The sequence below is a fragment of the Mus pahari genome, chromosome 6, assembly GCF_900095145.1.
Source record: "Mus pahari chromosome 6, PAHARI_EIJ_v1.1, whole genome shotgun sequence".
Classification (NCBI taxonomy): Eukaryota; Metazoa; Chordata; class Mammalia; order Rodentia; family Muridae; genus Mus; species Mus pahari.
The window spans coordinates 95996682-96010954 of record NC_034595.1 but is presented as its reverse complement, the minus strand read 5'-3'; the positions used below and the strand labels follow the sequence as shown (position 1 = coordinate 96010954).

The following is a 14273-nucleotide window of genomic DNA, read 5'->3' as shown; positions in this document are numbered from 1 at the left end:
GGTGGTCCCTCAGCTGGGGGCCATGTCTATTTACTACTGGATGTGGTCTCTTCAGGTTCCACCTCCTCACTGTTGGGCATTTCCGCTAATGTCATTCCCACTGGGTCCTGGGAGCCTCTCACATCCCTGGTGTCTGGGTCTTTCTAGTGGTTCCCCCTATCTCCCACCCCACATTGCTGCATGTTTCTATTCACTCTCCTGGCCCTTGGGGCTTCTCTCTTGTTTTCCACCCATACCTGATCCTGCCCCACCTTTTTCCCTTTTCTTCCCCTCCCCTCTCCCATCCAGGTCCCTCCCTCCCTCTGTTCCCCCTTCTAAGTGAGATGGAAGCACCTGTACTGCACTAAACTTTCTTGCTCTTCCAGAGGCTAAAGACAGCGTCAGCATCTTTCATGCCTAGCTCATCACACTCACAAGTCTCATCTCCAGACACTGCCTGAAGGAAGGGAACAATGTCTTTGTGCATGGCATGCCCAAAATGCAGCCTCTGTCCCAACATAGCACCCCCAAACAGGCTAATATGTTCTCAGAAACTGCTTACTTTGCCTGGGAATATTTGTTCTTAATGAGTCAAGAATTCTGGGAAGACAAGGGGACCTGCAGGGTGGGGAGAAGGGGGAAGTTAGGCTGGGTGAACTCTAATGAACTTCCTCTGGACTTTGCCAGCTTCACTTCTCCAAGCAGAAAGGTGTGTGCCTTGGGTCTCTGTGTGAGTTCTGTGTCATTCTGGAAGGCATTTTCCCACAGCAGTAATAAATCTCTCTCCGAGTTCTCTCCCTAGACACTCACGTTGAGGGAGACAGCACAGCACACCTTGGTTGGCTGTACTCACACTCCTGGTATCTTCTGGGAAGTAGGGATTATAGCTGTCCTGCTGGGAGGACTGAACTAGTTAAGTGGTTTCACAGGTGCTGTCACAGAGTAGCGCCCTCTGCTAGCTGTTTTTGGTGGGCCCCAAGTACTGTTCCAAGGCATATGTTATGGTTAACAGCAGCTGGAAGTTTTCTCTCACCTGTACTGCTACAAAGTTGACTCCAACTTCAGCTTCACTTATTGGAAGAAACTGGGGACTGTTCTCTTCCTAAAGCCTTGAACCCCATCCCGGCTCACAGCAGGGGTTCTGCCCGATGTCAGATGGTTCTTGGTCACAGGATCACCCCCTCATTTCTTGCCAGGCTTTGGCATTGGTATTTGAGACACACTGCACCTCTCAGGATGGAGTCCTTGTTCACTTGTAGTGGTGGCAGGGAAGTGGGAAGGGATAGTTTGTCTCTTACCTGTTGAGGAATCCACATTCAGTTTCCAAATTTTGTATTTTGAGATTTTGGTCAATTTGTAAGTGACATGTTTGTGTTTTGTTCTTAAACATTCATAAAGGGAGTTTTTCAATTGGCTGTCAATGCTACTGGCAGGGGTGGCCTGGGACTCCTTCTCAAAGTCTGTGTACCAAGGCTTGAGAGATGGCTCAGAAGATAAGAGCGTTGGCTGCTCTTCCAGAGGACCCAGGTTCAGTAACACAGCACTCACATGGCACCCTGAAACCACCTATAACTCCAGTTCCAGGAAATCCAACACCCTCTTCTGATTTCTTTGGAACCTGCATGCATGTGCTATACAGATATACAGGAAAAACACCCATTCACATAAAATAAAATAATTTTAAAAATGTTTAAAAATGAAGTCAGTATGCCTCACTAGAGTGGAGATAATTCACCAACCCAGCAAGGCATCATGATGTGACCACTACAGAGGGTATTTTTCCTCATAATCTGGCTTAGTACTTGGGCACAAACCTTTGGTTATCAGTTGCAAATCATCTTAAGATGGTACAGCTGTTTCAGAGCCACCTTCAGCTTTCCTCTCTGTGTCATAGGAGTCTCAGCAGGGCTGTGGGGGGTGCGGGGGTGGCTGGCATCCCCCACACAGCCACCAATCATCTGCCAGGAAAGCCTGATTACTCCAGCACGTGCAGCCACTAAACGGCCAAGTTCCATGCACAACTGTCTTTAAAGAGGCTTCTTGGGCTTGTGAGATGACTCAAAGTGTAAAGGCGATTTTCTCCCAATCTGGCAATCTGAGTTTGATTCCCTGGTACCTACATAGTAACAAGAGAAAACTGACTCTGACAAATTGTTCTCTGAACTCTACATACACAGTAGCACACATGTAACCTACCCTCATCCCCACCCCTACCCATAAATCAATCGATCACTCAGTCAATGAAGTTTTTGTTGTTGTTCTTTTAAGATAGGATCCCTCTGCATAGCTCTGTTAGTTGTGGAACTCACTATGCCTTCAGGTTGCCTTCACACTTACAGAGATCCACCTGCCTCTGCCTCCCGAGTGTTGGAGATTAAAGGTGTGCCCCATCATGCCTCACAAGCCATGTAATTTTTAAATTTGAAAAAAAAAAACAAAAACAAAAACAAAAAACAAGAGGCACTTTGCCTACATGATTCTTGTAATCAATGTGGGAAAACATCAAGACTTGTCTGAACCTGGTCTATTGGTCTGTCGAGGTCCCTCTTCTAAGCCTGCCTCCATTCTGCTGTCTCTGTGCTTTCAGTCTTGTTGCAAACTCTACCAGCCCTTTTGAGAGAAAAAGCCAAATCCTATTATGGAAGTGCTTCAAACCACTCCGAGCTTCCGGATTAATCTGAAACTACATCTGAGTTCATAACTGGGTCACAGTTGCAGAACAGCAGAGACTTGCCAGTTCAGCTGGTGTGCGCCTCAGGCCAGTTACGACCCCAGCAGTCTCCATGCTGGACCTTTCTGGTTGCTTTTAGACCTTGTGCTCTGAGATAATCGAGTGCCTGTGGATAACTTTGTTTCTTAATGAGAAGGAGTGGCCTGGCCTGGCCTGATAAGTGTTTGTCCGTGAAATAGCTACACAGGCACATCCCAGAGCTGGAAGGCCTCAGGATTCCAGAGAACAGAGGGAAAAGCAAGGTCACAGCTTGGAGGTGCTGCTGACACAGAGCGAGCGTCTGGCCCAGCTTTCAAATGCCTTGCTATTCTCAGGGCTTCCCTGTTGGGTCTGTGTCCTCGGGACTACATAGAATCAAACCAAACAGAAGTGGAAACAGCGTGCTCTGTGTTCTGTAGACAGAGATATGGGGTTCCTAAATATCCCCTTTTCATTAAACCCAAGCTTGTACCTGTTCTTTCCCTTTTTTCCTCTACAGTGTGTCCCCACTTGTTCCAACCCTTACTGTTGACAGATAGCAGACAGATAGCAGTTTGCCTTTTGTCAGTGACAGACAGTTACTGGTTTAGGGTCATTATTTCCTTTAACTTTCTGTATTACAGAAAGGTTCAATGTCGAGACAAAACTCCCAGAATATTTTGGGAGCTTTCTGCTCTCCCCTTTCCTCCTCTGCGCGTGTGGTAATGCTACGGATTGAACCTAGGCAAGTGCTCCGCTGCTGAGCAATAACCCCTGGCCCCAGAACAGATAGGGTGTTGTTGTTTTGGTTTTGGTTTGTTTTTTAATTGCAACTGTTTTCATGATACCAAACAGAAGAGAGTAGTTAGGACCTTAGTTTTGAAGTGAGTCAAGTCTCAACTGACTTGAAGGAGTTTTTTTCCATAGCACCAGCAAAGTTGAGACTGATTCTAGAGTGTAAAGTCCCAAACTGCTGCTGAGAAACTTGTTAAAATTGATGAGCAGTCCCCGGGTCCAGTGCTCTGCTTCAGCTACCTCTGCAACCCACCCCTCAGAGCAGCCTTCCGAAGCAGAGACTTGCAGATGGATAAACTGGGGTCTAGATGGGCTAGGTGACTCTCACTGAGACACACAAATGCCACTGCTCTGTTCCAGCATGCTGGACTCGTTGGCAGCACACACAGAACTCCCGCCAGCCTGCAGCACACATGGCGTTGGCCATTGTGATTGTGTGTCCCGGGCACTGTTGAGTGAACTTGGAACTGTTGCTGGTCCTGCTGCAGTTGTACAGTCCTGCTCTTGGCTGAAAAGAAAACCTCTCCCGATGCCACAGAGTCCTGTTACTTCTTTCTCTTTTCCTGTGAAATGCCCTGGTGACAAGAAAGATACTGTCACCAGCAGTTTGCAAGGATCTTAAGGAGGAACGTTCCATTAGGTAAATAACTGTGAAAGAAGAGCCCCAGAGAACAGGGAGAAACTGAAGCCCAGGATCCTGTTACACTAGCCAAATACCTTTGGCACCCATGCTTGCTGAGTATCATGCAAGGGTCAGGGAAACAGGCAGGACAGAACTGAGGAACACAGTGTGAATTCTCTCCCTCTGTGCCATTCTACTCTCTACTTAAATTTCTGAAACCAGTGATTCAGAGCTCCCAAGCCCAGACTAACTCGGTGTTTCCGTGTGTACAGACAACAGGATTATTTTGGAATGAGAAGTGTTGATGCACAGTGTGTGTTAGCTCTTCAGGAGAATAGGCACCTTAAAGTACTTCTCAGGGGTTTTACCCCTGTGCTGAAAACACTGCTTTATAGAACTTAATGACTCTGGACTGTTCCCAAAATGCACAAGCTTGTCGAGTGCCGATGCTTCCGTCAGCTACAGAAGGGAGCCCACTGTAAGTGCGTGAGCAGGTTTCTGAAGGACGTTCTGTTCCTTGGCACTTTTCTTCTTCGCTAGACTGACGCTCACTTGAAGCTTTAAGTGTTTTTGTGGGCTTGAGCTTTTTTTTTTTTTTTTTTTTAATGATTTATGTATTTATTTTATTTTTTTTTCTTGTTGCTGTCTTTTTTTTTTTTTTTTTTTTTTTTTTTTGAGTTGGATTGACTTAACTCTGCAAATCCCCTCTGCTGTGGAGGTGTCCATTGTAACCACCGGAGTGATGACTCACTCACAGATGACCTCCCAGATGCCATTAGCTTTTCCAGTGCTAGCCCAGTGCACGTTCTGCTCCACAGCTGCCAGGTCCCTCTGCAGATGGCATGCACCACACTAGAGGATCCTGTCATGTCATAGCGGCCCTATCAAATGCGTTTACCATTTTTCAGGGGTTGAAGCTGCTCAGCATAGTTTTAATTGTGTGTCTGATATATCATCTCTCCAGTAGTAAGTGCTGTGCCACCTTTCCCAACTTCGCCAAATCCTTCAAAGTGGATTTTTTAAATGTCCATTTAGAGGCTAAGAGTTAAGTCCCTGCCCATGGTCTCTCTGGTATTATGTATCACAGACAGAATATGAACTCAGGTGTGATTGTGTTTCTGTTACACCACACACACACACACACACACACAGCCTCTAGGTGGCCCCAGTAGCTCTTGGACTGCTGCCTTTTAGACTAGCCACATATCCAAGCTTAAGTTGCTCACATCCTAAAGACTTTGATTCTTTTCTCTAGAAATCTCTGAGAGTCATATATCCTTTGAATACTCTGGGTGTCAGACTCCAGCATTCATTTATCTCAAGACAGTGAGACAAGGGGGGAAGGTGACTGTGCCCTGGGTTAGTCAGATCACTTCAGCGCTGACATTGTAGGTCTGGTGAGCATTCCGCCCTGTTGATGATTACCTTCAAAGCTGAGGGCATGATAAGGGAGTGTTTCCCAGCCACAGCAAAGTCAAGGCTGTGGGCACAGAGAGGACTGCTCCTAGAATCCTTCCACAGTCTGCATATCAGCTTGTTGTCTGTGACGGGGAGACAGTGGTCTATTTTACCTACCCACTTGGATGTACGGAATGAGGAAGTGACCTTAAAGATGACCATGCATGGGTCCTCAAAGTGATAGGAGGTCACTGTCTTAACCCCTGTGCTCACAATCTCAGCATTTGAGAGTGGAAGCAGGAGGATTCGGAGTTGTTTAGCAGCATAGGCTTATACAGGATAATCTCAAAGCCAAAGCAGAGGGCTGCTTTCTAGAAGGGCAGACTTTTAGAATAGTAGCTTGTGGGTATCTCTTTATGCTTTCAACTCACAAGTGATAAACAGCAAAACTAAATGGCTTGTACAAATAGTTTTTATTGCAGAAGAGTAAGAATAGTAAATTCACTTAGGTGTGGCCATCTTTAATAACAAAAGTGAAGCTCCTAGTCAGGGTGTTTCATGCCTACAGTCTGAGGCAGGAGAATCACCAGATTGGCCACACATAGAGAGACCCTGTCTCAAAAAACAAAACAAAAACAGATGAGGCATCAGAGAAGCATTTGGGAGAATCTGGCATTTGGAGAGGAGAGTGACCTCTCTCGGGGGCCGATTGGCACGAGGCATTGGGCAGCGGTGGAAGAACAAGCTCCAGTAATGCCTTTGTCATAGTCTCCCTCCTGAGCTTCAGGTTTTACAGAGGGGATTTGGAAGGAGCTGGGGTTATGTTGGGCATCACTCCTAGATGATTTCCCATACTCTCTCAGATGAAGAAAAGGTGGTTCTTCTCTTTATCCTCACTAGCTGTTATAAAAGGTGACATGGCCTTCACCTACAAGTTCTTCACAGAGTTCACCTCTTTTCTAGCTGAGGAAGAGCTCAAAATGTGGCGTGGGTACTCTAGGGTGTCCTGCAGACGCTGTCATTTACGTGCACCGCAGGGCTGTACCTCATCACTTCTGGGGCTTTGGCACAGAGGTGTTGAGACTGTGTCAGTGCTAGTGCTCTGGATCTGCAGTGCTGGTCGATGCGTCTAGGTCATCACTGTCATTGTAAAGAGACCTGGGGCTGCAGGACAGGACCCAAGGCTGGTGCTCATCTCCCCAGTCAAAGTCCAGTGCTTTGTAAAGACATGCACTGTGTAAATTGCTTGGAGTCACAGCTGGGAAGGTTTTGGAAGCCATTCTCTGAACACTGTAACTTTATAGGTGGCCCTGCTCTGACTACTTGGTTTGGGGTCTGAGTTTATCTGCTGTGATGAATGGGGTGTTGAAGTTAATTGTGGCTTGGAAAAGGGTGACTGTCCTAGGACTAGCAGCTGACTAATGGTGGTAGGACTACTAGCTAGACACCAAGCCCTGAGTTGCTGTTGCTGATCTTGCCAGCCACATAGTAAAGTAGGTACCATTGCTGTGCTCCAGTGCAAATGGAGGCTCACAACCCAAAACTTCCACAGTGCTCAAAGAGGGGCCTGACATCTGGCTCAGGCCCATGTGCAGGTTCCTGGCCTTCTGTCCTGTGGTGGCTCTCCAAGGACAAAGTTCATAGCTTTGCAACCTCCCCTAGTGCCTCTCATTGCCCCAAAGGAAACTGTATGCTTAGCTTCCATTAACTTTACTTCTATAACTAACTATAGAGTGATGAGAAGGTGAGGCTGAGGAGCAAACTTTGTTGGGGATCAGGTTTCCAAGAAGGTGTGCTATTGATGCTCTAGACCACATCAACTTTGGTGTGGGCTTGGTGAGAGGAGCTTTCCCATAGCTGCCACTAGAAAGCCTTTGCTGTTTCCTCCTGATGTCCAGAACTCACCTGCCACTCCTGTCAGGAAGCCTTAGGACTAATGGTTTCCAGAGCAGGGTCTGATCTGAGTTATCCACACCCCGAAGCCCTGCTTCCTCACCCCACCTCCATCAAATCAGAATGAAGTTGAACCCCAGGTGGATGCCCAGTGTCCTGGGTCCTCCAAACAGGCTGTTGGCTTCTAGTCTTCTCGTTAAGCTGTATATCTAAATAGCATTCCTGTGAGTTTTCTAAGAGGTTAGTCCTGGGTCATTGGCACTTTAAACCAGTTGTTTTGGTAGATCCTTCCTGAGAAGGTTAATTATATATTTGATACCCTTTTCTTTTTATGCCTGAATGATGGGGATAAGTACCCTGTGGTTTATTAACTGTCATGCTAAACCTTTTCAAATTGTCTGGTGACAAAACAGAGTTTATATCCTTTTTATCCAGTTTTGATGGATGAGACAGCCTCTCTGGGTAAAGTACACCAGAGTAAATAAAACCCTCTGATTTATAGGGGATGGTGGGTCTGCACTCAGAATCATGGGTTCAAGTCTGCTGTTCATCCTTTTGCCCATTTCCTTCTCTTCGTTTGACAAATGGGGCTGTGCACCTGATGGGTAATTGTTAAGTCAGTGAAAGAAGGCGTAACCTAAGGGAGGTTCATCTCACCTTTTCTTTTCTCCCCATCGAACCCCATGCTCAGTGCATCCCAGGCAAACATTCTACCAAGCTGCAACTTTACCCAATTCTCCAGAGATTTTGATATGAAACCCTAGACTGATAATCTGGCATCTCCTGCCTTAAAATACACTGATTACCAGCACAAAGGCTGTGTTCTGAACATCAAGGGATCCCAATTCTTGCCTCCTCTATCCATTTTTTTAACTTAATGTTAAAAAAAAAAGTATGTGCTTATGTGTATGTGTTTTAGTATGTGTTTGTAGTGTATGTACATGTGTGTGCCTGTGTATGCACACAGGACAGAGGAAGAGGTGCCCTACTCTGTCAGTCTCTACCTTATTTTCTTGAAACAGGGTCCCTCATTAAGCGTAGAGATAGACTGGTGACCAGCAAGCCCCAGCAACCTTGCTCCCTCTGGCTAAAGTATGCCAGGTAGATAATATCCTCTGACTTGTGGGAGAGGAGGAATTTTCACTTGAAATCATGGGTTCAAATCTACTGTTAACCTTTTTAACCACGGTTATACCACTGGGTTACCAGGCACCTGTACAGCAGTGACTGACTTTTACCATGGGTGGTGGGGATTTGAACTCAGACCCTTGTGCTCGCTTGGCAGATGTTTTAATCTGTCAAGCCATCTCTCTAACCTCCACACCTTTAACGTTTAATAAGGTTTCAGGGGTGCAGATAAGGTAGCTCTTACTTCTGCCTAGACCTAGTTACAATTTTTGGATTTCCCAGCCTCAGGACTATTAATTACCTGTGAGATTTCCTGAGGGAGGAGATGCAAGTTTAGATGTGAAATTCATACTGGGATTCATACACACCTCACACACAGTCTGGTACACCAGCATCTGATTTGCAATCCTCCGCATGGGGCAGGGCATGGAATTTTCCACTGTGGTGCAGTGTCAGTACTCAAAAAGTTTCAGATGTTAGAATATCTTACATGTAAAGGTTTTTTGGATTTGGATTGTTCAGCCTAAATTGTACAACAGATGTGTAATGCTTTGAGAGGACTCTCTAGTGCCTCTTATTTCCCTGTGTCTGCTACCCGGGGTTTTAAGAGACAGGCTGCTGGGGCAGATAGTATGTAACTCAGAAGTTAACCTTTCTGTGTAATCACAATTTACTTACTCTAAGACCAAGGGAAGGTATTAATTTAATAGCAAAAATGTTGAAGCTTTAAAACTCCTCTTTGTGTTTTCATTTGTTCTAGTTTGCAGGGACGCTATCAGATGGCCTGGGGAAGACGATGGACAATCGTCACCAGTCAGAGCGAGAGTACATCAGATATCATGCTGCCACTAGCGGAGAGCACCTCGTGGCTGGCATCCATGGCTTGGCTCATGGTAAGGCACTTGCAGTTAGATTAAGGAAGAATGCCCATCTTGCCATGGCCCCTCATAAGTACCTTTATATACACATCTCAGTGCAAGGGGGGAATGAAAGCTGCCAGCAGCAGATACTGGTGAGGTGTCTTGGTAAGTCTGATAGCCTTTCACCCTTCCCTGAAGTCCTTGTCCCTCTTTAGGATGCTGTGCACACTGCACTTCTCCCAGTTCTCCAGCTTCCATTTCTAAGGGCATCAGATACAATTCCTCTTAAAATCTGGACCTGTTGCTTTAAGACTACCTTTAGAGGGCTTGGAAAATGGCCAGGTTGGTAAAGCACTGGCAAGGCAAGCACAAGGCCTGGGTTTAATCCCAGTACCACATCAAAAGCCAGATGTGGATCCCTGGGGCTTGCCATTCAGGCAGCCAAGTGAAAGGCACTCTTCAACAGCAGCAGCAGCAGCAACAACAAGAAGAAGTAGATGACTCCCAAGGAATGACATCAGAGGTTGACCTCAGATGTCTGCATGCATGCAGACACAGTGCACGTGACTGCCTGATGCTTACCACTTGTTCCTTCCGAAGAAACTGAGATATTAAAGTAGCTCCTGGTGTATGGTCGTGGTGTTTCTGCATCTATAAGATAGATGCAGGATTGCAAAACATGTAATTGCAAAGAAGGTGATGACAGACGTGTTGTCTCTGAGTTTGTTTCAACTGTCTCTCATTTCCTATTACTGTGGTTTTCTTAGCAAATTCTAAATGTGGTATCTAAAGCCTTTGGAAATACAAGCCCAGTCAATTTTTCTACCAGTGTCCCCCAGCCACACAGAAGGAAGTACTGCCCCCATTCCTGATCTAGGTACTTCCTGCTCATACTTCTGCAAGCACCTGTGGCACTGGTCATATGGCCAGTGATGTGTGACTCACTGTCAAATGGAGTGTCAGGAAAGCAGAGGGGCCATCTAGAGCCACTGGTCCATAGCATATATTGGCTAGCAGCTTTGACCAGACCGTAGGAATCATTGATACGATGACAGTCCCCTAGTCTATCAGCCACAACTATCTACATTTGGAAGAAGGGAGGTCACTGTTTTATAATGACGTGTGACTAGTTCTAAGCTTAGGGTACAGTGTTTACAGTGGAAGGCTTTTCTGAGCCCTAACAGTTGTAAAGTGGGTGACCAAGCATCAGGCAGGATGTAAAACTGGGCTAAATTAATCTGTTTATAGAATTTTAAAGTAGGATTTGAAATAATCCTTCAGGAGTAAAGATCCAATCATCTTTATTAACTGTAATGTAATCCAGTAACAAGTAGAGCACAGTCTTCATTAATGTGAACATTTTTGCTGTGTCTAGTTGCTATCCTCTCTTCAGAGAGTGGTGGCTGGCCTCACTTTTTGGATGAACACAACTATGTACTAAGAAGCTGGGTGATTGTTCACAGTTGCCAAATCACCTCCCATCAAGGATTGTCCATATGCTATACACAGCCCCACCAGGAGCCACTTAGGCCAATCTGAGCCCAGAACCAGTACCCACCTTATCCAAGAGGGCACTGAGCTCTGGGCAGTGTAAAAGGAGAGTCACCTTTAGGAGGAAGAGAATCGCATTATAATAAGGCCAGAGTCTATCTGGTCTCCTTAATTTGGAGCTGGAGTTCGGGAGAAGGTCAGATGGCTCAGTGAACATACATGCTTGCTGCCAAGCTTGACAAACTGCATTCAATATCCAGGACTCACATGATGGAAGGGGAGAACTGACTCCTGTAGATTGTCTCCTGACTTTCTCATGTGAACTTTGGCTTGTAAGTGTTCTTGTGTGAGCAGGTGTCTCTGTGAGTACGTGTGTGTGTGTGTGTGTGTGTGCGCGCGCGCGCGTGTGCATGCATACTCACATACTCATAAAATAAATGTATAAAAAACTGGAGTCCTATTTGAGCTGGGTCCATTGAAGTCCACCTCCTAAGTCCTAGCTGTTTAGCCAGAATTCTGTTCTAAGTTAGGATAAGAATGTTGCCTCACTGGAGCAAAAGGATCCAAATCTGAAAAAAACTCTATGAATTCTTAGGACACTCTCACCCAACCAGTTTCCTTTCCTAATTTGTCTCACTAGAGCTGAAGAGTGTAGAGAGCTTCCTCACACCCCAACTGTCAGAGGGTAAACATCCTGTGAGTGTCCCTGGCCCGAGTCCTAGAAATGGTCACTGTACTGGGCCTGCCTCTTCCCTGCAGTGCTTGTGACCTCGCTAGCCTTTGCCAACTCGTGGACACTTCTGGGCCTGCTTCAACCATTACTGTCAGCTTTTAAAATACGTGCTTGAATGCCCTTAAGCTTGATAACAACCCCAAGGGTCTTGGGTAGCATTGGCAGCTATTTGGGGTGCCTTAATGCATTCTTCATTGTTTACCCTAATGGTTTCAGCAAAACATGCAGTATTACACAATCCATGTCAAACATGTGATGGTATTCATGGAAAACTGAAACGTGGTTAGCCGACTTTACATTTCAGAAGCACTTAAACCTTTCCCAGGGACCCCGTTTCCCAGTCTCCTGTTGCTTTATCCCCTTCTCTGCATCCTCTCTTTATTGCCTGTATGTGGCTTAAGACTTGGAGAAGGAGGAGGAGGAGGAGGAGGAGGAGGAGAAGAAGAAGAAGAAGAAGAAGAAGAAGAAGAAGAAGAAGAAGAAGAAGAAGAAGAAGAAGAAGAAGAAGAAGAAAAGANAGGAGAAGAAGAAGAAGAAGAAGAAGAAGAAGAAGAAGAAGAAGAAGAAGAAGAAGAAGAAGAAGAAGAAGAAGAAGAAAAGAAGAAGGGAAGGAAGGAAGGAAGAAGGAAGGAGAAGAGAAGAAAGAAGAAGAGAAGAAAGAAGAGAAGACCACCATTAACTTCTCACCTTTTCTTTCATTAAAACATTGACTAATGGATTGATGATTTTTCTATAATTTTTTTTTTTTCAGTTTGAGGCAGGGTCTCACTTACTCCAGGCTGTCTTTGAATTTATGTAGCTGAATTCAAGATGGCCTTGAATTTCTGGTCTCTGTTCTGCACCTCCCTAGAACTAGGATTACAAATGTATGCTACTGTTTCTGGTTTTATGTAGCAATGGGGACTGAACCTGGGCTTTGTGCACTAGGCAGGCACTCTACCTACTACACTCTTAATATAGCCCAGGGGGTTTGTTTTGGTTTTGATTTTTTTTTTTAAATTATCCTAGACATGTGTTCCTTCTAACTCACTGACTATTAATTACAGTGTCCTCTGATTCTGGACTTTCTAGACAAGTCCCTTGGGTCTCTTGACTTGTGGCCTGCTTAGAGATCAACAGACTGCCTTTATCATTCCAGATGAAGAAACTAGAAATTTGGTTTGAGATACTTTTGGTTTTGACCTTGGCCAGGTGACAGTAACCTTGTTTGGTTTTGTTTCTTTGTTTGTTTTTCTCACTAGGTATCATTGGTGGATTGACCAGTGTTATAACATCAACAGTGGAAGGTGTAAAAACAGAAGGAGGAGTCAGTGGCTTCATATCTGGCCTTGGCAAGGGACTCGTGGGCACTGTGACCAAGCCAGTGGCAGGTGCCCTGGATTTTGCATCAGAAACAGCTCAGGCAGTGAGAGACACAGCCACACTCAGTGGTCCCAGGTCAGTGTCATGGTGAGAGTTGAGCTCTACTTTTGAGCGCAGGTCTGAGGATTCTCTAGTCCACATTGATGTGTTTGATAATATTCTGTATAATTTAGTTATGTTGTTTAACTTAAACATGTAGCAGAAATGTCTTGACTTGTGCAATAAAAATATATAAGAAGGAGGCACACCGTGGCATGAAGAAGGGATAGCATATGCTTGTAATTCCAGCACTGGGGAAATACAAGTAGAAGAACCAAGAGTTTAAGGTCAAAGTAAGTTCAAGGCCAGCCTGGGCTACATGAATCCTGCTCTCACTCCACCCACCTACACTAAAAAAGTGGCACAGGTTTTTCTTTAAGTAGATAAGATACTATGTTGAAAATAGATAAGAAAATACAGTGTCTGGTTCTTTCATTAAAGAGATCAGTACCACCATTAAATCATTATAAGTTCCCCAAACTAATTGTACCGCTTCTGCCCATCAACCTACTGAAGGCTGGTTGGTGGTCTTTGCTCCTAGACCCAGTGTAGTCCTGGTACATGGAGCTGCAGTTAACTGCATGGGTTGTTCCTTCTTAGGTTTCCTTCTAGTCAAAAATGCCAGGCAGTCCTCCAGCCTTGGGAAAAGGCGCCAACCCCACTTCCACAGGCAAGCTGGTCACTCTGCTATGAGATATTGACTTGTCTTGATACCAACTAGGACTATGTCCACAGAACCCAGCCACTTTGATTTAGGTGTTTGTTTAATGGTCTGCTTTAGCTTCCCGTCTCCAAAGAGAAAAGGAGGGTTGCTGTTCCTAGAGGGGCTCCACTAAGCCCAAGGAAGTTCACTGCAGCCTACATAGTTGATGATCCCCAGGTAAAGCATTGTACCTGTTTAGAAGCTGGTTGGCTATGCCTATACCTGTTGCTTCTTCAGTAAGATTCAAAGTGAAGTCAACCCCAATTAAAATGAGTGCCATTGTCTGCCATCAGGAAACTTTATCAGTGACACGTTGCTGCATTAGAAATGCTTGTGATTATAGACCAGGCCCTTGCTGTGTGTTCCACCAAAATGTCTTCCATCTGGAAGTAGCTGCTTGGGGTGTGTGGGGCAGTGGTGGTGGTAAGGTGGAGGCTGCACACCAGTTAAGATACATTCTATTCTCAGATATAAAGCTAAAACAACCCTGATGTTTATTTTGGGGCATGTGTGGAGCAGTGAAGATGGTCAGGCCATAGTACTACCTACCGGCAGAGGTATCTAGCAATACCTCTTTTGGG

General features: G+C 45.4%; 1 protein-coding gene across 4 annotated transcripts in view; it reads left to right on the top strand.

Annotated features, from left to right (window-relative positions):
* The window catches only part of Vps13d (vacuolar protein sorting 13 homolog D), a 227041-nt gene that overhangs the window by 169546 nt on the left and 43222 nt on the right, over positions 1-14273 (top strand). For all 4 annotated transcript variants that reach the window (XM_029539692.1, XM_029539694.1, XM_021201317.2 and 1 more), the window contains 2 exons: positions 9265-9397; positions 12830-13025. In XM_029539692.1, coding sequence (XP_029395552.1) covers positions 9265-9397; positions 12830-13025 — 329 coding nt within the window. The remainder of the gene's footprint in view (positions 1-9264; positions 9398-12829; positions 13026-14273) is intronic.